Consider the following 26662-nt stretch of genomic DNA (forward strand, 5'->3'; position numbering starts at 1 on the left):
TTCCTTCCCCTCCCATTCTCTCCTCTGTCTACCCTTCTCTTCCTTTCCCCATGTTCTCTTTTCTTCTCCACCCACTTGTGTTTCCTAGGCCAGTCCTGAACTCCTGGATTCAAGGGCTCTTCCCACTCAGCCTCCGGAGTTCCAGGAGTATAGGTGGGCACCACTGCACATTCCCTAGCCTTGTTACTCGCTACAGGATCATTCACGGATTTTCTTCTTTTTCAGTGAGTTTTGGTAATTTGTCTATTTTGAAGAATTGTCTCTTTTTTTGTATCTGAGTTAGACAAGATAATGGGTGTGTCTTAGCTGATCTACTGTGTGGTTGCATTGTCTAAACACAGTTCTTCATAGTACTTCATTGTAATTCCTTTTATTTTTTGGAAAGTGGTTAGTGAACCTCTTCTCTCTCTCGTTTTTTTTTTTAGATTTTATTTATTTATTATATATACAACATTCTGCTTCCATGTACGTCTGCACACCAGAAGAGGGCACCAGATCTCATAACGGATGATTGTGAGCCACCATGTGGTTGCTGGGAATTGAACTCAGGACCTCTGGAAGAGCAGTCAGTGCTCTTAACCTCTGAGCCATCTCTCCATCTCATTTTTTTGGGGGAGGGGGGAGCAGGGCAGGAGGACAGCTGAGATAGTGTCTCATGAAACACAGACTGGCCTCAAACTATCTATGTAGCCAAGGATGTCTTAACTCCATCTCCCAAGTACGGGATTACAGGCATGCCTGGTTATGTGATCTGGGGGTGGAACCTAGAACTTTGTGTGTGCTAGGCAAGCATTCTGCTAACTGACATTCCCGGCCTAACTTCAACATTTAATCATTATTAAAACTCATTTTTTGTACCAGACTTTAACAGTCCAGACTATTTTACACATAAAACAGGTCTCCAATGGGCTGTGGTATTTCATGTGTCAACTGGCCACACCGGGCAGGTGGACAAGCAGCTCCAAGCTTAAACCCAGGCCTGGACTTCCCGATGTGCTGACTTGTGCCTGCACATCTGGCTTTGAGTTTCTTGTTGCTGGAACTGGGGGTTCTCCTTACTTGTATTTTCTACCTGGACACACATTGAAATCTACCTGATCTCTCCTCTGTTTATAGCTGGAGGGAGGAGGCTCTACAGTCCACCATGTGCTCTTCCTCTGTCCAGTTGACAGATAAGGAACTGGGGTTCATGGGACCTGCCCAAGGTTGGGGCAGCTGTGAAATGGCTAAGAACAAATCCATTTGGGCTGCTCTGTTCCCAAGTCTACACTCTGCCTACCACATTTACCATCTCTTAATTCTGATTGCTCCTTGTTCATTTTCAGGAGCTAGCTGCCAACAAGTGCTCTCCCCTTTCCTGACTCTGGACACGGCCTTGCTTGTCTGGAGACAGGCTCTGGCCAGGACCTGGCAGTGGAAATCTATGGAGCCATACAGCCTTGGGGAGGAGGGGGCCCTTCCATCAGAAGGGCACCTCCCTTCCTTCTCTGAGAGTCAAGGGCTCAACTGCAGTGACACACTCAACCGGGACCTGGGCCCCAGCACACGGGACCTGCTCTATGCTGGCCTAAGTGGTTTGGACCTTGACCCCAATCTCTCCACATCGGATATGCCCAGCGAGGTGCTGGAGGACAATCTGGATACCCTGTCCCTGTACTCAGGGAAGGACAGCGACTCTGTGAAGCTGTTGGAAGAATATGCAGACTCCGAATCCCAGACCTCCTTACAAGGTAAGGCTCTTCAGGGACAGAGCACCCACAGTTCCTGCAGCCAGCCAAGGATTGAATCTGCTGACACTGGCTAGGAAAATTCTCTTTAACTGGGCGTGGTGATGCAAGCTCATAACCCTGGCATGTAGAAGACAAATGCAGGAGACACACTACAAACTTAAGGCCAGCCAGAGCTACATAGTAAGACACTATCTCCAAAAACAAACACCCCAAACTAAAGGGAAGGAAGGAAAGAAAGAAAAACAAGTCTCTGCTTCTACAGGAGGCTTTTGGACTACTTTGGAATTGTTCCCAACTTGTGAAGGAAAGGGAACACTAATCCTAGGGAAGCAAGGTTGAGAAGTGGGTGTGTAGGCAGACAACGGGCTTGTAGGAAACTTTCCCATCATTGCCATACCTCAAGAGCTCTTTTCATTCTTCCAGAATGAGTGGAATCCTTTCCATTCAGTTCTGTGCTTATCTAACTTTTCCAGGCCTCATGTCCTTATTTATCTATAAAGTAAGGAGACCCCAAACCTCTCATGTCCCCTGCCCCCAAACAGCACTGGTGAGACGTGAAAAAGGAAAGTCTACAAACCCTTCCATAGACCATAATGTCCCAGACAGGTGTCAGGGCTTAATTTGTTTCTGCATTGTCTTTTTAAAGAGGTATTGCCATCTTTTCAGAACACCAAGGCTCCAGCAGACCTCTTGCCTCAGTCTGTCTGTCCAGGAGCCAGGACTATAGGTTGCACCACCATGCTCAGCTAGCTGTTTGTTCAACCGATATTGGATACTGTCAGTCAAAAGTACTTCATGTCAAAAGTATTCAGTATTCAGTCCCAAACTTTTGGATTCAGTTCCAAACTTTTCAGCTGTGAAAGAACAAGGGGAGAATTAGTGAAATAATTGAACAGCTTGGGTAAATCTCAGTTTGGGTTGCTGTTGGCCTCTTATAGAAGAAAATTCTTTTGGTTTGTTTTGGGTTTAATTTGGTTTTGACCCTCTTTATTGGTTCCTAGCAAGTTGCTTCACAATGGGTTGACTGGGCTAGAGCTCCTGAGAGTTTATAATCACACCTTTCGCCAGGAAGTCCACATGTAAAGGTCAGTCTATGAAGAGTTATCTGTTAGGATTGTGTCTGAGAAAGATTCTAAAGGCCCCACTCCACAAAAAATGAGCAAGCAGTGTCAGGCCTGTGTCTGTGTTGGAATGATGGCAGAGCAGGAAGTCTTAGAATGAGGAAAGTGCACAGGGGAAGACTACCTGTGGCACTAACCAACCAGGCCCATGGCTGTGGTATGGCACTCAGCGTGGGCCAAGGTGATATTGAAAAACACAGTGGTTGGGGATGTATACATTTTGCTGGGCACAGGAGCCCTAAGGTCATCAGTTATTTTTAGGGCTTTGCTTAGTTTAGCCTTCCATAATATTCAACTGTTATACTGCCCTCTCCCCTCCAGCCTCATACATTAAATTTCAACTCCATGCTTTTGAAACTTAAATTTAGGTTCATATAGGTGAATATGCTTAAGTCATTTTCTTCCTTTTTGTTTTTGAGACCAGGGTCTCACTCTGCTATTGATCAAACTAACCCTGGCTCAGTGATTTTCCTGCCTTAGCCTCCTGCATACATGGGAATTCAGGCTTATACTGCAGGCCCAACTTTAATTCATTTTTATTTGTTTAAATTTGTTTATTTGTTTAAATTTGACACAGAGTCTCACTGTGTCTTTTGTCCAGGCTGTCCTCAGACTTTGAGTATTCCTCCTGTCTCAGTTTCCCAAGTACTGATGACTACTGGCATGAGCCACACCTCCTGGATATTTTAATTTTTTAAATTAGAAAAGTAAAATGTGCTGGGGAGTAGTCACACAGTCCTTTAATCCCAGCACTCAGAAGGCAGAGGCAGGCAGATCTCTGAGTTTGAGGCCAGCCTGGTCTACAGAGGGAGTTCCAGGACAGCCAGGCTACACAGAGAAACCCTGTCTTGAAAAGCAAACAACAGCCGGGCGTTGGTGGCGCACACCTTTAATTCCAGCACTCATGAGGCAGAGGCAGGCAGATCTCTGTGAGTTTGAGGCCAGCCTGGTTTCCAGAGCGAGTGCCAGGATAGGCAAAAAAAAAAAAAAAAAGAAAAGAAAAACAAACAAAAAAGTAATATGTATTTATTATAGCAAATATAGTAATAAGCAAGAAAAAACACTTTTAAGCCATGTACTGCACACATAAATATTTTGTTTGCTTTGTTTGTTTTTTTGGAGGGTACTGTCCACTGTGTCTCCCAGACTGGCTTGAACTCAGCAGTTCTCCTGCTTTAGCTGGAACTACAGTATACACGAATAGGTCCAGTCATTGCTCAGATATATGCTATTTTATAGAGTTAATACATGTGAAAGGCCCTGAGTTCCAGTCTCCAGCAATATGCTTAGCCCCATAAGTGATGTGATGCTGTTTGATGGTTTAAATGCTTGGTGTATTTGGATTCCTATGTGACACTGAATTGATTAGTATTGTCTTAAGTGTATGTTGTCTGATCACAATCTTGTTAGACTGTTGAAGTGTTTCTTTGAACAGCTTTAAAAACATTTTATTTATGTATATACGTTATGGGTGTCTCTGGGTGTGTATTCCACATCTATGTAGGTACTTGTGGAGGACAGAGCAGGACATTGGATTCCCTGGAGCTGTAGTTATAAGCAATTGTGAACTGCCTGCTGTGGGTGCTGGGAACTGGACTCTGGTCCTTTGCAAGAGTAGCCAGCACTCTCTCTCTCTCCAGCCTTGTGAACAGCTTTTTACATACTGAATATTTTCTTCTGGATTAGTTTGCTGAACATTCTACTCAAAATTTTCAGCTTCCTGGGTACTGCCTTTTAGAAAGCTCAGGTAACTGTCTAGGCCAATGACTTTGCCTGGTTTGGTGTCCTTGTCAGTTTTGTTTTGATGTAGTTTGTTTTCTAGTTTTATGGTTGCTTTAATGTGTGCTTAAAGCATCCCCAGCAAGGCTGAGGACTGTAGAGAGCCTGGTGTTTCTTATTTGTACTTTTAGAGTTGTTGAGTTACTCACCACAGTGGTTTTTCTCCCTTCAGTCTTGTCTCTGGCCTCTCTCTGTCCTGGAAACAGGAAGAGGCAGTCTGCTCCTTCTCCACACACTGGCCTTTCCAGTCATTGAAGACACCTCCCCTTCCCACTTGAATGTCCCCAATTCCTTCAACTGTTCTTAGGAGACACAATTCATAAAAATACAAGCTATCATTTTACCAAAGGATACAGAAAATATGGGAAATTCAGACACATACAAGGAGGGGCTCGGGTAAAACCAGCCCATCTCTCTACCAGTTAACCTAGTCTGCCTGTTGCTACTTAAATTTACTTCTCTGTTTTCATACCTGGAGTGATTCTGTTTTCAAATAGACTGCTTTCTCTTTCTTTCTTTAATTTAGTAGTATGGTATGAATATTCTTCCATGTTCTTGGATACTTCTATAATTTCTGTTTGGAATGCTGTTTCATAGGTCATAATACAGGGCTGGTGTTTAGCTCACTTGTAGAGTACTTGCCAAGCATTAGCATGTGTCAGACCCTTGGCTCAATCCCCAGTTCGGGCATACACACACACACACACACACACACACACACACACAGAGAGAGAGAGAGAGAGAGAGAGAGAGAGAGAGAGAGAGAGAGAGAGAGAGAGAGAGAACACTCACGTCTAAGCTCTTGTCAGATATAAGATTTGTTTTTAACGTTTACTAGAACAAGCAGGTAGATTTTTGTAAAAGGCTGGGAATCAAGAGCAGAGCCAGATGGGTGAGTGCACAGCCACATTGTTTTCTTGAGTTTGGATAATGTAGCTCCAGATAGACCTTGTGTGAGTATTGGTGACAGGGTAGGTCAGCTTCCAGCTCTGCTTGTTTTGTCAGCCTGCTGCCATCCCCAGCCCTCCACATCTTGCACCAAGACCAGGTACAGTCCTATAGATATGGCCTGTCCTGGACCTTCTGCCCATGCAGAGCTGCTGAGGGGGAGGAGTCCCAGGCAACCCGAACAGAGCTCCATGCTAAGCGTCTACATTGCTTTAGGACTCCCAAACCCTATTTAACATAACTTGTGCTTTCTCCCTTTGTTTAGACCTGGGGCTGGGAGCACTCAAGGTGCCTAAAGAGGCTGATGAAGGAGGCAGGGCCACTGGGAGTACAAGGAAAGGCAAGCGGCAGCACAGCTCCCCTCAGAACCCGCTCCTGGACTGCAGCCTGTGCGGGAAGGTGTTCAGCAGCGCCAGCTCCCTGAGCAAGCACTACCTGACACACAGCCAGGAGAGAAAACACGTGTGCAAAGTCTGCAGCAAGGCCTTCAAGCGCCAGGACCACCTGTATGTCAAGAGTCTGCTCAGGAGAAGGGCGGGGGCATGCACCTGTCTTCCTCCTACCCTCTCAGCCACCCGTCCTGTCCGTTTGTGAGCTCCCACCTCTGTGCTATCCATATGTGTCCCTTATCCTCTGCTATGGACTCTGTTCTTTGCACACCACTACTGTCTGGGGCAGGTCTCTTTACTGACTCCCCAAATTTACACCAGTGAGGAAATCCCGGTCTCTGTTTACAGATATGACTCTTGCGGTTTATAAATGTGATGGGTTACCAGGTATGATGGCACACTGGGGAGGTGGAGGCAGGAGGAGCAAGAGTCCAAGGCCAACCTCAACTGCATAGTTGTTAGCAAGTTTGAGGTCCACCTGGACCTAATGAGAAAAAAAACAATACAAATGAGTTTGACTAACTTGGTAACGAGATGCCCCAAGTCCCTGGCAGGTGTCTGAGGACACTGGGTCAGCAACTCCTGTGTATCTTCCAAAAAAGCCTGTATAAAAGCTTAGAGTGGCCATGTGGTGGTGGTGGCACACGCCTTTAATCCCAGCACTCGGGAGACAGCAGCAGGTGGACTTCTGTGAGTTTAAGGCCACCCTGGTCTACACAGTGACTTCTAAGACAGCCAGAGCTACACAGAGAAACCCTCTCTCAAAAAGACAGAAAAAAAGAAAGAAAAGAAAAACCTTCGAGCAAAGCCCCCTTGTCGTTAATGTCCCGGGAATAACAAGTTTGTATTGCTGTGGGAGAGGACAGTGCCTAGCTAGGGGGCTTGCAGAGTGGGGGCTTTCTCTTCACCCTCTGGTTCAGCCTCACCTCAGGCAAAGGAGGTAGTTTTCTCCTAGGACTAGTGCTTAGGTCTTCTGAGTCCTTTCCTCACAAGACCATGGGCGTTCTCTGTAGAAAGACAGTAGTCATTAAAATATCCCAGCCACATACACTGGGATTGTCCAAAGCTAGACTGTCAGGGCCCTGAGGGTAAGGGTTTGGCTGTGTCATTGTCCCCGTAAGCAGGAGTAGGCATATCACACATTAAATGCTTTTACACTGCACAGATTATTGACATGCTGATCTTTTGACTCTAGGAAGGTTTTATTGACTATTGGTAAGTTGGTTTCTTGGCTGGAGCTGATGTGGGGAGGATATCCCAGGAAGTTGTCACCATTGACAGTCCTGTGGTAGTTCCAGATTGGCATCCCCTCAGATGTATTCTGCAGAGCTCTGCTTCTCAGGAATGCTGGTGGAACTATCTGAAAGTAAAGGTCAAACACATCCCATCTATGCCTGAGTCCCTAGGATTTACCTCTAGAGAACTGTCGTCCCTTGTGATCCCATTTTGGGGAAACTTGATCTGGTTCCCCTGGGATTTATTTTTTTCCCCACAGTGTTTGTTAACGGTGAGAACAGTTGGTTGGACAGAGTAAGGGGCCCAAGCAGCTCCTGTATTGGGGTAGGGGACCTGCCTGGTGACCTCCCTCTCATGTCTCACTGCAGGACTGGGCACATGCTCACCCACCAGAAGACCAAGCCCTTTGTGTGCATCGAGCAGGGCTGCAGCAAAAGCTACTGTGACTACCGCTCGCTGCGCCGCCACTATGAGGTCCAGCATGGAGTATGCATCCTGAAGGAGGCCCCACCAGAAGAGGAGGGCTATGGGGACCCGGCCCATAACCACGATGTGGCCAACCAGCCTCCACCCAGCAGCCTGAGGTCCCTCGGGCCCCCAGAAGCTAGGTCCCCTGGCTCTGTCTTGCCCAACCGAGACCTCCTTCGCTGTATTGTGAGCAGCATCGTCCACCAGAAGATCCCCTCTCCTGGCCCAGCAGTGGGGCCTTCTGACACTGAAGCAAGGAGCTCAGCCTGTGCCTGCCCCTCGTCACTGGGTTCATCATCCTGTACACCAGCCAGCACCCCAGTGGCCCCAGGAACTCTGGGCTCTGAGGTTCCTGAGGAAGCTCATCCCCCACGGAAGGAACCCGCCACTGAAGTGTTCACAGCTGTCCAGTCAAGGGTGGCTGAGAACGGTGCCCCTGACCCGCCAGAGGCAGAGTTGGAGTCAGAGTCTCCACGGCTTCAACGACCATCCTCCCTGGAGGGCTGGCCAGAGGGCAGCTCCCTGCCTGCCTGCCTGCCTCTCTTCCGAGGCCACTCAGTTCCCTCAGGATCCCAGCCATCCAGCCACAACTTCCAGTGGCTCCGGAACCTGCCTGGCTGTCCCAAGAACAAAGGCAGCAATGTGTTTATGGTCCACAAGCCCTCTGCAGTACCATCCCGGGAGGGCTCTGAGGGGGCCCCTGGGCCCAGCAGCATCCCCACCACAGTGGAGCCTTCACCCAGCCTGGGCACCAGCCAGGAGGACCTGCTGCCATTTCCTCCTGCACTCCTGAAGGCACCTGGGGAGGCCTCCAGTGATGTCCGACAGGCAGCTGGTGAAGATGACACATGGCCTCCCAAGAAGAGCAAACCTGACTGTGAGTCATTCCAGTGGCAGAGCCCCTCAGAGCTTGGGCTCCAAGACACACAGAGCCCGGGTGGGCTCCCCTCAGATGCCACGCCCCTCTTCCGGCAGCTGTTCATGAAGTCACAGGAGTCTCTTGTAAGCCATGAGCAGATGCAGGTGCTCCAGATGATCGCCAAGTCCCAGCGGATCTTCTCCCACACACAGGTGGCTACAGCCTCAGCCCAGAGACCAGGACCTGAGGGCAAGCAGTCAGCCCTGAAGCCACTGCAAGGGCCATGGCCACCACAGGCCCTGCCCCCAGTACCCGCTGTGGACTCTTTCCAGATAGGCCCTGGACACTCAGAGCCAGAGGGATCCCCAGTCCGCAGGAGGAAAACCATGCCTGCAGTGTCCAGAGAAGCATCTCCTGGGGGTCCAAGGCGAGACACAAAAGGAGGACCCAAAGTGGCCTCTGCACCACCGTCCCTCACAGGGCCAGCTCTGCACCCCTCCCGGAATCCAGACAGCTCTCTGGCCAAAGGGACCTTGGACCTGGGGGACATTCTTCCCAGTGCAGGCTCACGGCAGTCCCAGTTAGGTGGAGATGAGCCAGCTGGAACCCAGCTGGTTGGGAAACAGGGGCAAAGTGAGAATGCCCTGGCTTCAGGGGCCATAAGAGGGGAGAAGGGCCCAGCCTGCCCCCGAGGCGGAGGCTACAGGCTCTTCTCAGGCCACCCCAGGGCCCAGAGATTCTCTGGTTTCCGGAAGGAGAAAGTGAAGATGGATGTATGCTGTGCAGCGTCTCCCAGCCAGGTGGCCATGGCCTCCTTCTCATCGGCTGGGCCTCTGGCGGATCCCCCCCGGGACATGAAGTCCAAACTGACCATCTTCAACAGAATCCAGGTATTTGTGCCCCTCTCTCATGGCCTGTTCTGTGGCAGGGCTGTGTGTGTGTCCTTGGATGTGTAGCATTGGTTAACTGTCCAGACACCTTGCCCATTGCAGTGAGTCCTCAGATGTGATTTCACCAGGAGAAGCACGGATCACTTGTTCTCTAAGCTCTCTTCTCTGCTTCCCTTTGCCCCCCGCCCTTCCTCCTAGATTTATTTGCCTCCATCAGCTCTTGAGAGGAGATCAAGGCTCCGGCCTCCTCCCTTAACTGTTAACTGCGTGTGATGGCTGTGCATTCCACATGTATGCACAGAGCCTGGGTCCTTCTGCATCATGCAGTGACCAAGTGCTCTCTGGGCACTTAGCCACTCCTCTTAGTGAGAGCAGCATCATTCCCACCTCTCACAGCTACCACTTTGTAAACATTTACATCTTTGTTAGCCAAATGGTGTATAATGAGCCCCTTCAAATTTTGTGCTTTAACAGACTGTGGTATAGTTGCAGGTTCTGGCACAACTATTTCTGTTGGCCCGAACACCCCATCACTCCCAGGAGATACCCTGCATCCTTGAGTTATCAACCCAGTCTTCTGGGCCCTCTGCCGTTATCCTTCCAGCCCTAGACACCCACAAACCTGTCTCCAGGGCTTAACTGCTCTGGACGTTTTATGTCAGTAGAGTCACATGTTATGTGGTGGTTTGTGTCTAGCATTGTCTGCTTATATCACATGATCAAGGTCCATCCATGTGGCAGCATCTGTCAGTGCTTTTTTTAGAAATTAAAAACAATTTTTGCATTTACTTAGAGTGAAGGTATCACTATGTAGTGTTAGCTGGCCTGGGACTTGCTGTGTAGACCAGGCTGGCCTTGAATTAATAGAGATCAGGCCTGCTCTGCCTCCCAAGTGCTGGGATTAAAGACCTGTGGCACCACACTTGGCACATTTCATGTGAGTGTGTGTGGGGGTATGAGTATGATCGTGAGCATGCCACAGAGTTCGTGCGGAAGTGAGAGGGCAGCTTGTGGGGCTGGTCTTCTCACCCTACCATGTGGGTTGCAAAGATCCAACTCACATCATCAGACTTGGCAGCAGCGTCTCTACCCCTGAGCCTTCTCTACCCTACCCCATTCCTTGTTCTGGCTGAGCAATAGTGCAGTGGTCAGGCATTAGTGAACTGTTTTCACTCTTTAGCTCTTGTGAGTGAGCTCCCTGTAAGGGTGTGTACAGCTTTTGTGTGGGTTTCTCTTGGCTAAACACTAGGACTGGAATCACCAGATCATACAGAATCTCTGCTCAATGTTTAAGGAGTAGCCAGACTGCTCTAGCACGGTTTTTCAGCACCTCTACTGTGGGCAAGTGCCCTGATTTCTCCATACCCTTTGCTGTCATAGTCACTTTAGAGTGTACAGTGGTGTCTGCCCATGCTGCCACTATCACGCCCTGGCACTGCTGAGCTTAGCATCCTCCTGTGTACTTATACGCCACTGGTGAACTTTTTTTTAAAGATTTTATTTATTTATTCTGTATACAACATTCTGCTTCCATGTCTATCTGCACACCAGAAGAGGGCACCAGATCTCATAACGGATGGTTGTGAGCCACCATGTGGTTGCTGGGAATTGAACTCAGGACCTCTGGAAGAGCAGCCGGTGCTCTTAACCTCTGAGCCATCTATCCAGCCTCTGTCTTTACATCTTATTGTGAATACACGAATACATGTGGGGTCAGAGCTTTCAGGTTTAATGAGTCCAGTGTGTGTCTGTTGGGTTTTCTGCTTTGCTTTGGTGTCAAACCTGAGACACCATTGCCCAATTACCATCATGCAGGCTTCCCCAACACCATCTTCCTTGTTCCCTTGTCTGGGCTCTGTTGGCTCAGACATCCTCTCATCTCCAGGGTGGAAACATCTACAGGCTCCCCCACCCAGTGAAGGAAGAGAGCTTGACAAGTGGGTGGTAAGTTCCGAAGCCCTCGCGCCCACCCAGACACTGCCCCCGCCGTCCTCCAGCTTCTCTGTGCTCTGTTGGTGAAGGGGCCGATTCCTCCCGCCCTGCAGGTGGTGCTTCAGCCCTTGGAAAGTTGAATATGGTCTTTCATTTTCATTGTTTAGTAAGGGTTGTAAGGGGACCGGGTTACATACAAAAAGCAAACAAACAAACAAAAAACAGAAGTAGCAGTCTGTGCTAGAGCCTGGTTCTCCCATCCCCCCCACCCCGGCCTTTTCTACCCACAGCCATCAGCCAAATGGGGGCCCCACAGACTGGATGGAGTCAAAGAGCACTTTTGTGTGCAAGAATTGCAGCCAGATGTTTTACACCGAGAAAGGGCTGAGCAGCCACATGTGTTTCCACAGTGACCAGTGGCCATCACCTCGGGGGAAGCAGGAGCAGCAGGTGAAGGGGCAAGCTGTGACTTCTGTGGTACAGGGTGGGACAGACTTTGGAGGATGGATGAAGGGACAGTGCCATCCATCTCAGGTTAAAGGCAGCATTCTGGAAGGGATGGTGGGGGTGTCATGAGTGCCAGGACCATCTATCTGTGCCCGCCCCTGTACCAGCCTCCTGGCCTTTCTGTGTCATCGGGAGTGGTTCCTTTTCCCTGGCTGCTCTTTCCCTTAAACAGCCAACTCTTTATGCTCAGGTATTTGGCCTGATGGGGATAGGGTCCCCCAGGAGCCAAAATGTCCTTGGTCAGCATAGCCTCAGCTGGAAAACATGGCCTAGGTTGGTGCCTCTCCAGCTGCTGTTTCCCACCTGCTGTGGCAGTCCTGGGAGAACCGCAAGCCAGAAGCACTCAGAAGTCCTTACTGGAGAAACCTTGGTTTTCACCCACAGTAAACCCTGGCTGAACCCATGTCACCCGAATGATGTGAGTGCTGGCAACAGGTCAGCCCAGGCCCTGACCCCAGTCAGCCATGACCAGAGTCCGCAGGGCTGGGATATGGGCAAGAAGGGACTGAGGAAGGCTGAGGGGCCAGGCAAGAAGGCTTGCAGGGACGAGGGAGCAATGGGGGATGTGAGGGGTGACTGTGATGGGTCTCTGAAGCCATCTCTTTACTATTGGACCTGGGACTGAAGTCCCCGTGTCAGTGCTAGGCTACTGTTGGCTCATAGGAGCCGCTGACATCTGGGAGAATACATTTTTATTTTGTCACACCATAAAACTATGTCTCTGGCTCTCACTCTTTTTTCTTTTTATATTTATTTTTGTTGTTTTCTGGTTTTTTTTTTTTTTTTTGAGACAGGTCCCTTATATAGCGTTGGCTTACCTGGAACTTGCTATATAGATCAGGCTAGCTTTGTCTCACAGAGATCCACTTGCCTCTGTCTCCTGTGTGCTGACATTAAAGACGTGCACCAACACACCCTTTATCTGGCCCCCATTATTGGAATGCTTGTTCCTTGAACCTCTGCACTGCCCCATTCTTCCTTATGTGAGTGTATGAGGAGGCTCTGGGCCTCAGGACATTATCGTACTCAGTATGCTGGTCAGCTCTGGCTCAGGTGGGCCTGGTCTGTGAGCAGAAAGTTCTGCTCAGCTTCCTGTGCCGAGACCTGGGTATGGCCATGGCAAGCATAAGTGTCCTGCTTCCCTCTGTCACCATAACCAGCCCCATTTTCCCATCCCTGAAAGCTCAAGACCGAGTTTGTACAGCTGGTGGCCTCAGGTGACACCTGTGTTTCTGTCCTCTCTTCTCCAGGGACAAGAGAAAGATGGGGAAGAGAGAGACAGCAAGGAGAGCAGCCAGTACAGAAAGCGGAAGAAGCGACCCCAGCCCAAGGCCCTGTTTGCCCCTCCTGCACCCGCTGCCCTTGGGGAGCCAGGCCCAGGAGGGTGCCACCAGAGCTGCCTGCGCTCTCCTGTCTTCCTGGTGGACCACCTCCTGAAGGGCCTGTTTCAGTGCTCTCCTTACACGCCACCGCCCATGCTCAGCCCCATTCGTGAGGGTTCCGGCCTGTACTTCAACACCCTCTGCTCCACATCCCGGGCTGGGCCTCATCTCATCAGCCCTGTGCTTGGTGAGTGAGGCCAGAGCATGACTCTGATCCAGGTTAAGGTGCTTCTCCTATGGCCCACAGTCACTTCATCTTGTGTATCCGGTACAGCCATTCTTTCCAGTTTTGTTTGTGCCTGCTTTGGGGGGACTCAGTGCTACTCAGAAATGTACCAAGACCGTTCTTGGGCCAGAACCTCTAGAGTTTGTTAACAGCCAGAAAGAGCACAAAGGCCATTTAGCTTAATCACCCCTTTGTTCATTTTCATAACCTCTGTATGGAGACAGAGGCACATACTATGCATGCCTGCCATGCAGACCAACCATTTCAAGCTTGTGATTTGAGGCTGCTGTCAGGGCTCTGAGCCTCCCTGTGCACTATCCTTAGAGGGCTTTACCACCCCAGAAGCTTGTACCCCTGGCAGCTATGCCACCCTCCCAGCTCTCACCCCCCAGTCCTACGCGCCTCCCAGCTGCAGGAAGCCACTCGTCTGCTTCCTGTCCCTATGCACTTGCCTATGCTAGGTATTTTATATTAATGACACCATACACTGACTAGCCTTTTATGTTTCATCCATTTTACTTAGTTTGATGTTTTCAGGGTTCACCAGGTGGTAGCATATTTTAGAGCTTTCTTTTTATTGGTGAGTAATAGTCTACTGGATGGCTAGACCATGCTTTTTTTTAACATCAGTTGATGGGTATGGGTATTGTTTTCATTTGTCTATGACAAATAATGCTGTAAGAACATTTGTGAACAACTTCCTGTGGGGGTCTATGCACCAAATCCTTTTGTGCGAATACCTAGAATGGAATGCTGAGTCACATGGAAACTATTTAACCATCTAAACTGCCAAACTACGTGTCAAAGTATTTGTCCCATTTTGGATTCCCATCAACAATCCAAGGGAGTCCTGATCCCTTGCCCCTTCCCTGCACTTGTAGGCTGTGCTTTCTTTCAAACCATCCTGTCAGGTGAAAGGTGCTTCCTGCTGTGTTTGGATTTGTGTTGTCCTGAGGGTTACTGGTGCCAAGCATCTTGCTGGGTGCCCCCTGGAAATTTGTGTTCTGAGTCTTAGATGTGACAAGTTGGCTGGCACAGGGTCATAAAGAGACACTCCTGTCTTCTCTGTAGCCCAGGCAAGGCCTTGAGTTCACACCTCTCCTGCCTCAGTTTCACAATGCTTCTCTCTCTCTCCCCTCTCTCCCTCTCCCTCCCTCAAGAGTTTTATAATTTTGACTCTTTCTTAAAAAATCTTTTTAAATGATTTTTTATTTTTGTTTCTATGTGCATTGGTGTTTTGCCTGCATGTGTGTCTGTGAGGGCGTCATATCTACTGGAACTGAAGTTACAAACAGGTGTGAGCTGCCACGTGGGTGCTGGAAGCTGGGGGAGCATCAGGGCTCTTAACCTCTGAGCCATCTCTGCAACCCCTAATCTTCACTCTTTTTTTTTTCCCCAAGACAGGGTTTCTCTGTGTAGCTTTGGAGCCTATCCTGTAACTCGCTCTGGAGACCAGGCTGGCCTCGAACTCACAGAGATCCTCTGCCTCTGCCTCCCGAGTGCTGGGATTAAAGGCGTGCGCCACCAAAGCCCAGCTCTAATCTTGATTCTTACATTTATATCTTTAGTCAGTTTCCAATTAGCTTTTGGATATTGTATGAGGTAAGTGTCGAAGTTCATTATTTTGCATGGATTCCACTTGCTCCCGTCATTTGCTGAAAAGATCATTCTGACTGAATTATTTTAGGCACCTTTATTAATATCAGGTGACCGAGGCTGGAGAGCTGCTCAGCTGATAAAGTGCTTGCTACACAAGCATGAAAATCTGAGTTGAGTCCCCAGTGCCTATGTATGGAAAGCTGAGTGTAGTGGCTTACATTGTAATCCTAGTGCCAGGGAGACAAGGGCATCCTGGGGCTCGTCTGGCAGCCAGTCCAGCCTCCTAGTGAGCTCTAGGCCAGTGACAGGGCTTGTCTCAAAAATCAAGGTGAATGATATCTGAGGAACAACACATGACATTTACCTCTGGCCTCCACACACATGCACCCACTTGCACACTCACTTAACTGTAGTTTGTTTTTTACTCTTTGTCTCTTTGGGGGCCCGCCACTCAACTCAGCTCCCAGATAACACACACACACACACACACACACACACACACACACTGTTGCTTTTTTGAGATAGTATCTCTAAATAGACCAGGCTGACCTGGGACTCACTATCCTCCTACCTGTGTATCCAAAGTGGTGGAGTGGCAGGCACTTGCCACCACGTGCCGGTGCAGTAGATGTGGTATGTTCTGTAGCAGAGCCCATTCAGATGTGTGCTCATGTGGTGATGGGAAGGAGCAGAGACACTGTGCTCTCCATTGGATGGCCTTTTCCTGCTCCGCTCGTTCCTAAGCAGATGTGCCAGCAGGCCCTGTCTGCACTGTTGTCCTTATTGCTTTACACACACTATTGTAGATCATATGTAGGTCATATGAAGCCAAGGGAGTAGAAAAAGCAAGCACTGCCCCACAGTTTTTGCTTTACTCTTCATTGCCATTCCATGTCTTTCCCATAGTTCTCCTGAGCTCATTACCATCAGTCGCTATTCTTCTTTTGTGTGTGTGTGTGTGTGTGTGTGTGTGTGTGTGTGTGTGTGTGTGTGTGAAGGCTAGAGGACAACCCTGACTGTTATGCCTCTTTTGAGAAAGGGTCTTTCAATGCCCTGGAGCTCACCCAGCAGAGTAGGCTGGGTGACCAGTGAGCCTAGGGACTCTGTTTTGCCTGTCCTGTACTGGGATTGCAAATATGCACCATGACACACAGGGCTTTTTGTTTTGTTTTCTATATATGTTCTGGGAATTGAGCTGAGGTCTTCCTCACTGACTGCACCAGCTCCACAGAAGCACAGTTTTGCTCCTTTGTGCTATTACTATAACATATATTTCTAGATGTTTTAGGCCCATAATATACATTGCCTTAGCAGTTGATTTTTAAATTAATTAGAAAAAGAAAATAATTTGCAATGATTAGACTGTCTTTTGTAATTACCTGAACAATCATTTCTGCCAGCACTTAACATTACAGTGTGGAGCTACACCACTGCCTGGGCACTCTTGACAGTCTCGTTTTAAAGGTAATAATAGCTTTAGTGGCACACAATTCTCATACTCTACAATTTATCCTGTTTGTTTTGAGAAAAAGTCTCACTGTGTAGTCTTGGCTAGCCTGGACTCACTATGTAGACCAGGCTGGCCTCATACTCAAAGAGATCTGCCTGCCTCTACCTCCTAAGTGCTGGGATTCAAAGTGTGCACTACCATGCCTAGCTTAATTTTTTTTAATTATGTGGATGTGTGTGTGTGTGTTTCAGGGTATTATGTGCACATGTGAGTACAAGTCCTTGTATAGTTTAGATCACGTTGGATTCCTTGGAGCTGAAGTTACAGGTGGTTGTGAGTGCTGGGAACTGAACTCGGGTCCTCTGCATATCAATCTGTGCTTTTAACTCCTGAGCCATCTCTACAGCTCCCCAGCTTATCAATTTAAACTGCATAATGGCTCAGTGGTTCTTGGTAAAGATAAAGGACCATGCACCATCATCCCATGCTTGCTTTTCAGACATTTTCTCAATCTAGAAAAAAACTCCATTCTCTGCCATCATTCCCTTCCCACCCTCTTGCCCAGGTTTGGGCTGAGCTCATCCACTATCTGTCTCTGTAGGCTTGGCTGCTTGAAAGGTTTCAAACACATGGAGTCACAGTATGTGGTTCCTTATGCTTGGCTACCCTCACTCGGTCGTGTTCGGATTCCATCTGTGCTGTGGGATGTCTCAGTCCCACAGCACAGGGTGAAGAATACCCCCCCCCACCCCGCAATAGTTCTCATAAGCCAAGATTGGTAGCAACAGATTTTTCTCAATTTTCTTGAAATCTGAGAATCTCTTTCATTTTACTTTTTAAGGTTAACTTTCTGGCATAAGATTTGTTTGACATCTATTTTCAGCATAGTGCTGTGCCCCTACCTTCTGACCACCGATTTCATGAGCAGTCAACTGTGAGTCTTACTGGAGTTCCCTTGCGTAGGGTGAGATGGCTTTTTGTTTTGTTTTGTTTTTCTCATTTACTTTTGAGATTTGAATCTTTGACTCTGCACCTTTGCCTCTGTGTTTGTCCTGCACAGAATCACAGCGCTGCACGGATGTGCATATTGTTTGTACCATTGTCTCTTTCAATACCTTTCCCTTTCCTTCTCTTCTCTACCGGCGCATTCATTGCCTGTGTCTTCAGCATTCAGTGGTGTCCACCTTTGCTATTCTTTTCCCTCTTCAGGTTCTTTGTTCATTCACCTCCAGGTTTCCTGATCATGTCTTTCTACCAACCCAGTCAAACCTGTTTGGTCATTGTGCTTTTAACCCCACAATTTCCACCTCTTAAAGTTATTCCTTGATGAGAATCCATCATTCTAGTTTCCTTGCTTTTCTCAATTGTACAATTTTTTAAATTGAATTTTCAAAGCTGACATCTATTGATCGATTCTATGTGTTTGAGCATACATTCATGCATTCATGGGTGACACATGTGGTGGTCAAAAGGCAACTTATGAGAGTCAGTTCTCGCCTTCCATTTATAATGGGTCCTAGGAACTGAGTCAAAGTTGTCGGGGTTTGTGGCAGGTGCCTTTACCTCCTGAGCACTCTCGCTGGCCTGTTAATTTACTGGTTAAATACCTGTGTGGAGTTTTTATCTGTTTTGTTTCACACTTGTGTGTGTGTGTGTGTGTGTGTGTGTGTGTGTGTGTGTGTGTGTGTGTCTGTCTGTCTGTCTGTCTGTTTGTGGGTACACGTGAGGTGAGAAGATAACCCTATAGCAGTAAGTTCTGTTTCCACCCTTGGGTCCCAAAGGTTGATCTCAGCTCTTCAGACTCAGTGGCGTCCTCTCAGCTGAGCCATCTCACCAGCCTCATTAATCTTTTGTTTGTTCAGTTGTTTTTCTCGAGATAGTGTCTATGTAATCCTGGCTGCCCTGTAACTCACTGTGTAGACCAGACTGGCCTTGAACTCAAAGACATCAGCCTGTCTCTGCCCCCAGTGCACCACCATGCCAGGCAAATAGCCTTTTGTTTGTTTGTTTGTTTTAAATCACTGAGTTTCTTCTTCTACTTTTTCAAAAATCTACCACCTCCAACCTGGGCCTCACAGCTTTGTTTTCACCTGTGTCCCAAAGGCAGGTAGAAGCTCCCCGGGGGCCCTATCAGGTCAGTCTTGTTGAGGCTCTTCCCTGTGTGTTTTCTAGACCAAGTGGACAGCTCCTTTGGCATCTGTGTGGTGAAGGATGACACAAAAATCAGCATCGAACCGTGAGTTGGGACACTTATGTCCAAGCCCTTCTAGAGAGGGTGCTCTCACCAGCCTGGGCTCCAAAGCCTCCTTTTCCAGGCTTGTCTTCCCAGGGAGGGCAGGTCCCACTGTGTTACTTCTGTCTAAACTCACACAGATGGGCTTGGGGAGGGGCAGAATTTCCTCCATGGACCTGAGCTTCTGGACAGAAGTGGTGACAGCATAGTTCAGGAAGACAGAGCATTTATGGTCAGTGTCAGCATGTAGCTCCTTTCCTGGAACCTAGGCCAGAAATCAGAAATGAAGAAGCTAGGAAGAGTGTTCTGAAATGCCTGTGTCTGTTGGCTGATAAGGTAATGAGAAGCCACTGTGTCTGAGAGATGGCAGTAAGCTGCCATGGAGCTGGCTGTGGCTGTGAACAGGGTACATAGCACATCTCTGCTGTTTCCTGGCTTCGTCACCTTTGAATCCCCATATGTGTATGTGGCCTTGTTTCAGACATATCAACGTAGGAAGCAGATTTCAGGCGGAGATCCCAGAACTGCAGGAGAGGCCCCTGGCCAGAGTGGATGAGAATGTAGCTTCTCTGGTCTGGAAGCCATGGGGAGATGTGATGAGCAATCCAGAGACCCAGGACAGAGGTGGCTGAGGCTTTGGGTCAGGTCCCAAGGCCCCTCCCTCCCCATCCAACTCCACCCAGCGTCTCTCTCCCACCTTGCATTGCCCTGCCCCACCTCTCACTTCCAGCGCAGGTGCCAAGCCCGAGTTCCTATGGTCCCTCCTTGTTCCCTGTCCTCTATGGGGATGTACAGAAAGGGGAGTTGACCAGGAGCCCCTGTGCTATGGGGGCGGTACCTCCCTGGCATGTCCTGACTCCATTTCTTCTTCCTAATGCTCTTGGGTTCATAGTGATGGAACTCTGCAATGTGGCATGCTCCAGTGTGATGCCAGGAGGGGGCACCAACCTAGAGCTTGCCCTCCACTGCCTGCATGAAGCCCAGGGCAGTGTTCAGGTGAGACCTAGGTACTGTGCACTTCTGGGGCTGGATATTCTGGGCCTTGGATTGTTTGATGAAGGAAGGGCAAGGTCCACGTCTGCAGTCCTTCGAGGCCGGCATAGCAGAATGGGGGTGGGTGGAAGTTGCTCAGTTACAGAACTTGTCTGTCTTCAAACAATCCTTTCACAGAAGTCACCAAAGACCTTTGGAAATCACAGATATTTACATTATAATTCACAACAGTAGCAACAAAAATAATTTTATGGTTATGGGGCTCACCACAAGAGGAACTGTTTTAAAGGGTTAAAACATTAGGAAGGTTGAGAGCCACAGCTTCAAGAGAAGGTATCCTGGGGCAGTATAGGAGGAGCAGTGTTCAGGACCTGAGACTCAGCCCTGGGCCATGCTTTCTGTCAAGCTGAGGGGCAGTACCTGGCACATGTGTGCCAAACATCCACTGGGTATCAATCATGTTTGTGTGCTCTGTCTTTGACTTAACCCTTCATTGTCCTCATCTGGGGATTCTTCAGAGTTTCTGAGTGGAAATCCTGTTTTGTTTTATGATTTTTTTTTTGAAACAGGATTTCCTTAGCTGTCTTCGAACTCACTCTGTAGGCCCAGAACTCAGAGGTCTTCCTGCCTCTGCTTCCTGAGTGCTGGGATTAAAAGTGTGTGTCAGTCAGAGGAAATCTTCATTTTCATTTTGTACCAAACCCTAGAAAGTCCATGCCTGGTCCTTACTAGGATTAGAGTAGCCCATACCCCCACAGAGCTTATAGGAGAGACAAAATGTTCTAAGCATATTGGCTGAGGGGTGTGGTCACTCACACCTGGACTTCCAGCACTTGGAAGGCTAAGGCAGGGGGATAAGAAGCTTGAGAGCAGCCTGGGCTACGGTATAGATTCTGTCTCAGAAAGTCATATGTGAGTCATATGTGAGGCCCAGGCTCCATCCCCAGCAAGGAGTACCCAGAGAGAGAACACAGTGTAGTGCTGGGTGGATAGCACTCTTCTGTGCAGCAGGCTCTGGTGGGGAGCAGTATGTGCTTCGCAAACCCACATACTGCACCCTTCGTGGACAAGCCATACTTTGAAGACAAAAATGATGTTCAAAGGGTAATCAGTGAAGTTATCATGAGCCCGAGGACCAAGCCCTTCTATGTGGCCCTAAACCAGATGACTTTAGAGAGATTTGTTTTCAATGGAAGGAGAATGGAGGCAGCCCCCACTTCCCATGCCTTGTGAGTGGCCTACATTCACTGTCCTTCCAGGTTGCCCTGGAGACTCTATTACTCAGAGGACCCCAAAAGCCCCGGACTCACCCGCTAGCTGACTATCGCTACACAGGTAACTAGGGAAAGGGCTGTTTGATACTGAGGCCTGGCTGATTGCTGCCAGGCCGAATGGAAACTTACCTCTGCCCCTTGGCCTTTGCCTGACTTCCTGAAGGGGCCTGTTCTTCCCAGAGGGACTCTGCAGGCACTGCCTTGAGTTCACTAGACCCCACCAGCCCTGTTCCATCATTCCCAGCAAGGTTAGCATTCCTGACTGGGGCAGGGGCTATGCACTCAGGTTAAACAGATGAGTACAGCAAAGCCAGGCAGCTTAGGCCCACCACCCTTGGCCACCGAGGCCCCAGCCAGTTGCCCACATCTATAACATAAGGGTAGTGAGGCCCCAGCTTTGTAGGCTTTGGGAAGACTGTCCTAGATAGAGCATTCTCGATGCTCATAAAAGTGTGGTCGACATGTCAGTGAGGCAGTGGTCCCTTGAGAAAAACCTCCCCTGCCTGGCTGTGCTCCCTGGCAGGTTCAGACATCTGGACTCCCATGGAGAAGAGGCTCTTCAAGAAGGCATTCTGTGCCCACAAGAAGGACTTTTACCTGATACACAAGACGGTAAGATGACAAAGGGCTTGGGAAGCAAGCCAAGCGTCACACAACTGCCCCTCACCTGCCTATAGCACATTTAGTACCTTGTAAGCAGCTTATTACCTCAGACGGCTGTCCTGCCACTGCCCTGCCTGTCACCAGCTCAGCACTTGCTGCCTTTATCTGTCTTCATTTACTCACGTGTCCATGTGCTGAACACACATGGACACACAACCTAACGCTCTCTTCTAGTTTTATTTTTGGTGTTGGTGGTGTTGGTGGTGGTTTTTGTTTTGTTTTGTTTTTGTTTTTTTGAGACAGGGGTCTCTCTATGTAGTTCTGGCTGTCCTAGAACTCGCTATGTAGGCCAGGCTGGCCTTGAACTCACAAAGATCTTCCTGCTTCTGCCTCCTGGGGGCTGGGATTAAAGGTGTGTGCCACCACTGCCCAGCTCTCTCTTCTGTTCTTAAAAAATTGGTGTACACCCCGGCTGGCACCCTCGCGCTCGCCACGATTATTTTTAGATAGTCAGAAATCACAGGTGGCTGGAGGTCAGGCCCCAAAAGACTAGGGCGAGGATTGGCAGCAGGCAGCGTACCTCCGGGGGAAAGGAAGAAAAGAAAAGAAAAGAAAAGAAAAGAAAAGAAAAGAAAAGAAAAAGTAAATGAAATGTCTAAAACAAAAGGTATACATAAAACTACACCCAAGTAAGGTGCGAGGCTGAGAATGTTTTACGTATGTATGCATCATGGGACTGCCACCACAGGCAGGCCAGCGAGCTTCTCTGTGATGCCATGGTCAGCCTGGGCTGCAAGAAAGTTTGCAGTTTGTGGAGTTTTGTATCACTAGGGCAGTCAGACAGCATGTGTTCTGAGCTTCATCTAGCTGCTTATACTCAGCATTCTTACTTTGAAGTTCCTCTGTGTTGCATTTATTAATAGTTCATCCTTTCTGCTGCTCAGTAATGTTCTACTGCACGGATGTACCACACTTACATGTAGTCATTCATCAGTTGATGGACATTTGAGTGGTTTCCTGTTTGATCGATTATAAAATGAAGCTGTTGTGAGCATCCCGTACAGAGTCTGCTCTTCAGAGTTCACTCTCCTTCCCAGCACTGTTTCATTGTTTTTTGGCTGGAAGGTAAATTTGCTTCTTTTGCTCTATCTTGATCAGAACAAAAGTCAGCTTCCTCTTCTTTTTAACTTGGTACTGTTTCCTAAACAGAAGGCATGTTGCCTTGATTCCTAGTTTTCTTTTTTTTTTTTTTTTGTTTTTTGTTTGTTTTTGTTTTTGTTTTTGTTTTTTTGAGACAGGGTTTCTCTGTATAGCTTTGGAGGCTGTCCTGGCACTCGATCTGTAGACCAGGCTGGCCTGGAACTCACAGAGATCCACCTGCCTCTGCCTCCCGAGTGCTGGGATTAAAGGTGTGTGCCACCAACGCCCGGCAACTCCTAGTTTCCAACAACACACAAGCAGTTTCAGATTCATGTGGAGAAAGTGTGTTCTGGCACTCACTAGCCAGTTAATTTCCTGGGAAAGAAACCAGGCGTTGGTGGAGCACGACTTTAATCCCAGCACCCGGGAGGCAGAGGCAGGTGGATCTCTGTGAGTTTGAGACCAGCCTGGTCTACGGAGTGAGTTCCAGGACAGTCTCCAAAACAATACAGAGAAACCCTGTCTCGAAAAACAAACAAACAAACAAAATTTCCTGGGAAAGTTTCCTTCTGAGCGGCTCAGTTTTCCCGTCCTTCCTACCTGCCTTCCTCCTCCCTATCTTGTTGGTGCTGGGAATGGAACCCACACCCTCCTTTGTAGTAAGCAATCTCTCTGCTACTAGGTTCCACCTCCAGCTCTCTGTTCTGTTTGTTTGCAGAGGCTCTCTCTTTCTTGAGATAAGGCATCACTGTGTCGCCCAGGCTTTACAGTCCAATATCACTCACTGCACCTGTCTCCAGAGGTCATATTTGTTTGTTGAGATAGTGTCACTCTACATAGCCCTGGCTGGCCTAGAACTCACTATGTAGTCCAGCCTGTCCTGGACTACAGACAGCTGTAGACTACAGACTACAGCTCAGAGATCATGCTGCCTCTTCCTCCAGAGGATTAAAGACATACACCACCACATTCAGCCCAGGAGTCATATTTTTACAAGAGCAAGTGCTGGGCCTGAGTACTCTCAGCTCCCTTGCACTCAGAGTTGTCCTTCTCATGTGGCCACTCCCCACCGCTACAGGCTTCTGAGGCTTTGTTTAGTTGTGATGACTGTGTACTCACCACAGAGGAAGGGCATTCTATGTTAGTAGCAGGCAGTGGTGGCGCACGCCTTTAATCCCAGCACTTGGGAGACAGAGGCAGGCGGATCTCTGTGAGTTCGAGGCCAGCCTGGTATACAGAGTGAGTGCCAGGATAGGCTCCAAAGCTACACAGAGAAACCCTGTCTCAAACAAACAAATAAACCAATCTCACTAAGTATGGCAATTGCCTGCTGTAATGTCACAGTGGACCTCCTCACTTGTGGGTCTTTATGTGTCTTCCTACAGGGAAGAAGCATGCTGGACTTAGTACTGGTGGCTTCATTTTGGACCCTTCACCACCTGGAAGGACCAAGATTCCCGCCTTTGCCCAGCCATGGGCAGAGGTGTTGGGGAGGGGATTTCCAGGGTGGAGTTCACCTGTGAGGTTGTCGTGTCCACAGCCTGATTCTGTGTCTTCTTTCCCACTAGATTCAGACGAAGACTGTAGCACAGTGCGTTGAATACTACTACATCTGGAAAAAGATGGTTAAGTTTGACTGCGGCCGAGCTCCTGGGCTGGAGAAGAGGGGCAGGAGAGAGCTGGATGAGGTAGAAAGGACTGAGGACAAGGTAGAGAATGCAGGGAGGAGTGGCCTGGGTACATCTGTGGGGACACTTTTCCTCACTGTGACTCAAGTCATCTTTACCCCTTCTGCAGGTCACTTGCAGCCCTCGAGAGAGACCCACCCATCGTCCAACTCCTGAGTTAAAGATAAAGACCAAGAGTTACAGGAGGGAGTCTATCCTTCACTCCAGCCCAAGTGCAGCCCCCAAGCGTACCCCTGAGCCTCCAGGGAGTGTGGAGAGCCAGGGCGTGTTCCCTTGCAGAGAGTGTGAGAGGTACCAGCCTTCCCTCTGGACCTCCACCCTCTTGCCTGCCTGGCCTCCCAAGCTCCTCTGGCTCTGACCCACATCTTTGTGACTTCTCAGAGTGTTCGACAAGATCAAGAGCCGGAATGCCCACATGAAGCGCCACCGCCTCCAGGAGCACGTGGAGCCCGTGAGGGTGAAGTGGCCTGTGAAGCCCTACCCACTCAAGGAGGAGGAGGAGGAGGAAGAGGAGGAGCTGGGGGCCGACATGGGCCCCCTGCAGTGGTGACTCCTTGCTGGAAGCTGCTTTGCAAGGAGGGGGTGTCCAGCCCTGAGCCAGTGCCCTGGTCCTCGCAAAAGTGTTTGGGGCACACTTACCCTCTTTGTCCCCTCAATGTCCAGCTTTGCTAGCAAGCTTGGCTGGCATTCGGACATGAACAGGCAGAAGCTGTCACAGGTAGCTCTAAAGTCATGTGGGTGACCAGAGGCTCCATTCTCTCCTGGTTAACAGTTGCTTATTTGCAGTCCCATTCACTTGGAGCAGGGGACCCTGGGAGGCAGAAGGTTTGGTCTAGGTGGCTTTGAGATCTGAGCTGTAGGCATGGGACTGACATTGATTAGAGAGAATCAATGAGGACACCTGAGATCCAGTGAGCTGGGCCCTCCTGTGGGTGGGGCCTCCCTGCACTCCCACCATCCCTAGTCTTGCAATGACTGTATATTGTTAGGTGTGTTTTTTATGTGTCTGCTTGTATCTTATTAAATTGGGTTCTTAAACAGATGTTTTCCAACTTCTCAGCCTGTGTGCTCTGCAGAAGCTTCAGGGCCACATCTGGGGCCAGAAGGTGAGCAGGGGGAGAAGAGGGTGTAGGCACAGTTAGTTGTGCTCTGTTAAGCAGCGCACTCAGCAGTTCCCAGTCTGCAGATGGGAGCACACACGGAAGCAAGTGCTCCTTCCTCACAGACCTTCATTTTAGGAGAGGACTTGTAGCACAAGGTGGTGACAATAGGCATGCTCTGGCCATGATAATGGAAGGGTTGGTTAGACCGAAGCCAGAAAAAAAGGTGTGTGGATGTAGCTGTCCAACCCGAAATGAAGGAGAAGGACCCAGACAGCAGGCAGAATGGCACCAATCCCAACTTGCAGAAGAACAGAGACGAGCCCTGCCTCACCTCCTTTGTCCCAGGGCCCCATCCCAGCACTACAGAGAAGGTCTCACCAAGGGACCACATCTCAGCTAAAGAGTAAAGGCAGTGAGGGAATTGATTTTGGAGCTGTTGAGCTGCCGTGTTTGTGGGGAGGGGATTGTGCAGGGCAGTTCAGGAACCAGAATTGACCCTCTTTCTTCCTAGTTACCTAAAAATTGATTTCCTGCTTGAACATGTTTTCCTGGTGTGTGTAGCTGGTAGATGAGGAAATGCACTTTGCTTGGTGGGTCTTCCCAGTGACCCGAGCATTGCTACACAGCGAGCCCTCCTCTTCTCTGCCCTGAGTGACCCAACTCCAAGCGTGCAAATGCAAGTCTAGCCTTATGGGTTGAGGGTATATTGCTGCAGAGCACATTGCTCCAAAAGATGACGCCTTGCAGCAAATGGAAGGGGAACCAGAACTGACTGTGCCCTCCAGACTCACCAGCTCTGTGGGCAGAATACAGCAGGCAGCACAGGGGCATTCAGACAAATGCTCTGTGGGAAAGGGCCAGGGGATGCTGTCTTTTGCCTTTTCCTGTCTCCAACACCCAACTCGCGTAAACTTTCCTCAAATGTTCTCAAGTGCAGTAAGAGGGTACAGATTCCTGTGCCACCACACCACACTGTGGGCCAGGCCATGGAGTCTGGTCTGCTAGATGAGACTTTGGGAATAACTGTAGACTTAGAGAAAACTAGCATACTACCAAGAATTTCCACAAACCCTGTTTCCCCCGTCAACATCTTACTATAGCACAGTGTATTT

The 26662-nt window shown here is 49.0% G+C and overlaps 1 protein-coding gene across 2 annotated transcripts; it reads left to right on the forward strand.

Moving 5' to 3' along the window:
• The first annotated feature begins 1423 nt into the window (after positions 1–1423).
• Znf541 (zinc finger protein 541) lies at positions 1424–24997 on the forward strand. Of its 2 annotated transcripts, XM_027431061.2 has the most exons (15): positions 1424–1730; positions 5844–6084; positions 7572–9420; positions 11306–11364; positions 11643–11836; positions 12050–12072; positions 12984–13428; positions 18689–18752; positions 19231–19373; positions 19642–19745; positions 21002–21077; positions 21540–21628; positions 24328–24468; positions 24557–24738; positions 24829–24997. In XM_027431061.2, exons 1-15 carry the CDS (start codon positions 1424–1426, stop codon positions 24995–24997), a joined length of 4086 nt encoding a protein of 1361 aa, XP_027286862.1. The 2 variants fall into 2 exon arrangements, with proteins under 2 accessions (XP_027286862.1, XP_035305093.1); XM_035449202.1 differs by lacking the exon at positions 12050–12072 and having other exon boundaries at positions 11643–11802; positions 13110–13428.
• The last annotated feature ends 1665 nt before the right edge of the window (positions 24998–26662 follow it).

Source organism: Cricetulus griseus, chromosome 9 (genome assembly GCF_003668045.3).
Source record: "Cricetulus griseus strain 17A/GY chromosome 9, alternate assembly CriGri-PICRH-1.0, whole genome shotgun sequence".
Taxonomy (NCBI): Eukaryota; Metazoa; Chordata; class Mammalia; order Rodentia; family Cricetidae; genus Cricetulus; species Cricetulus griseus.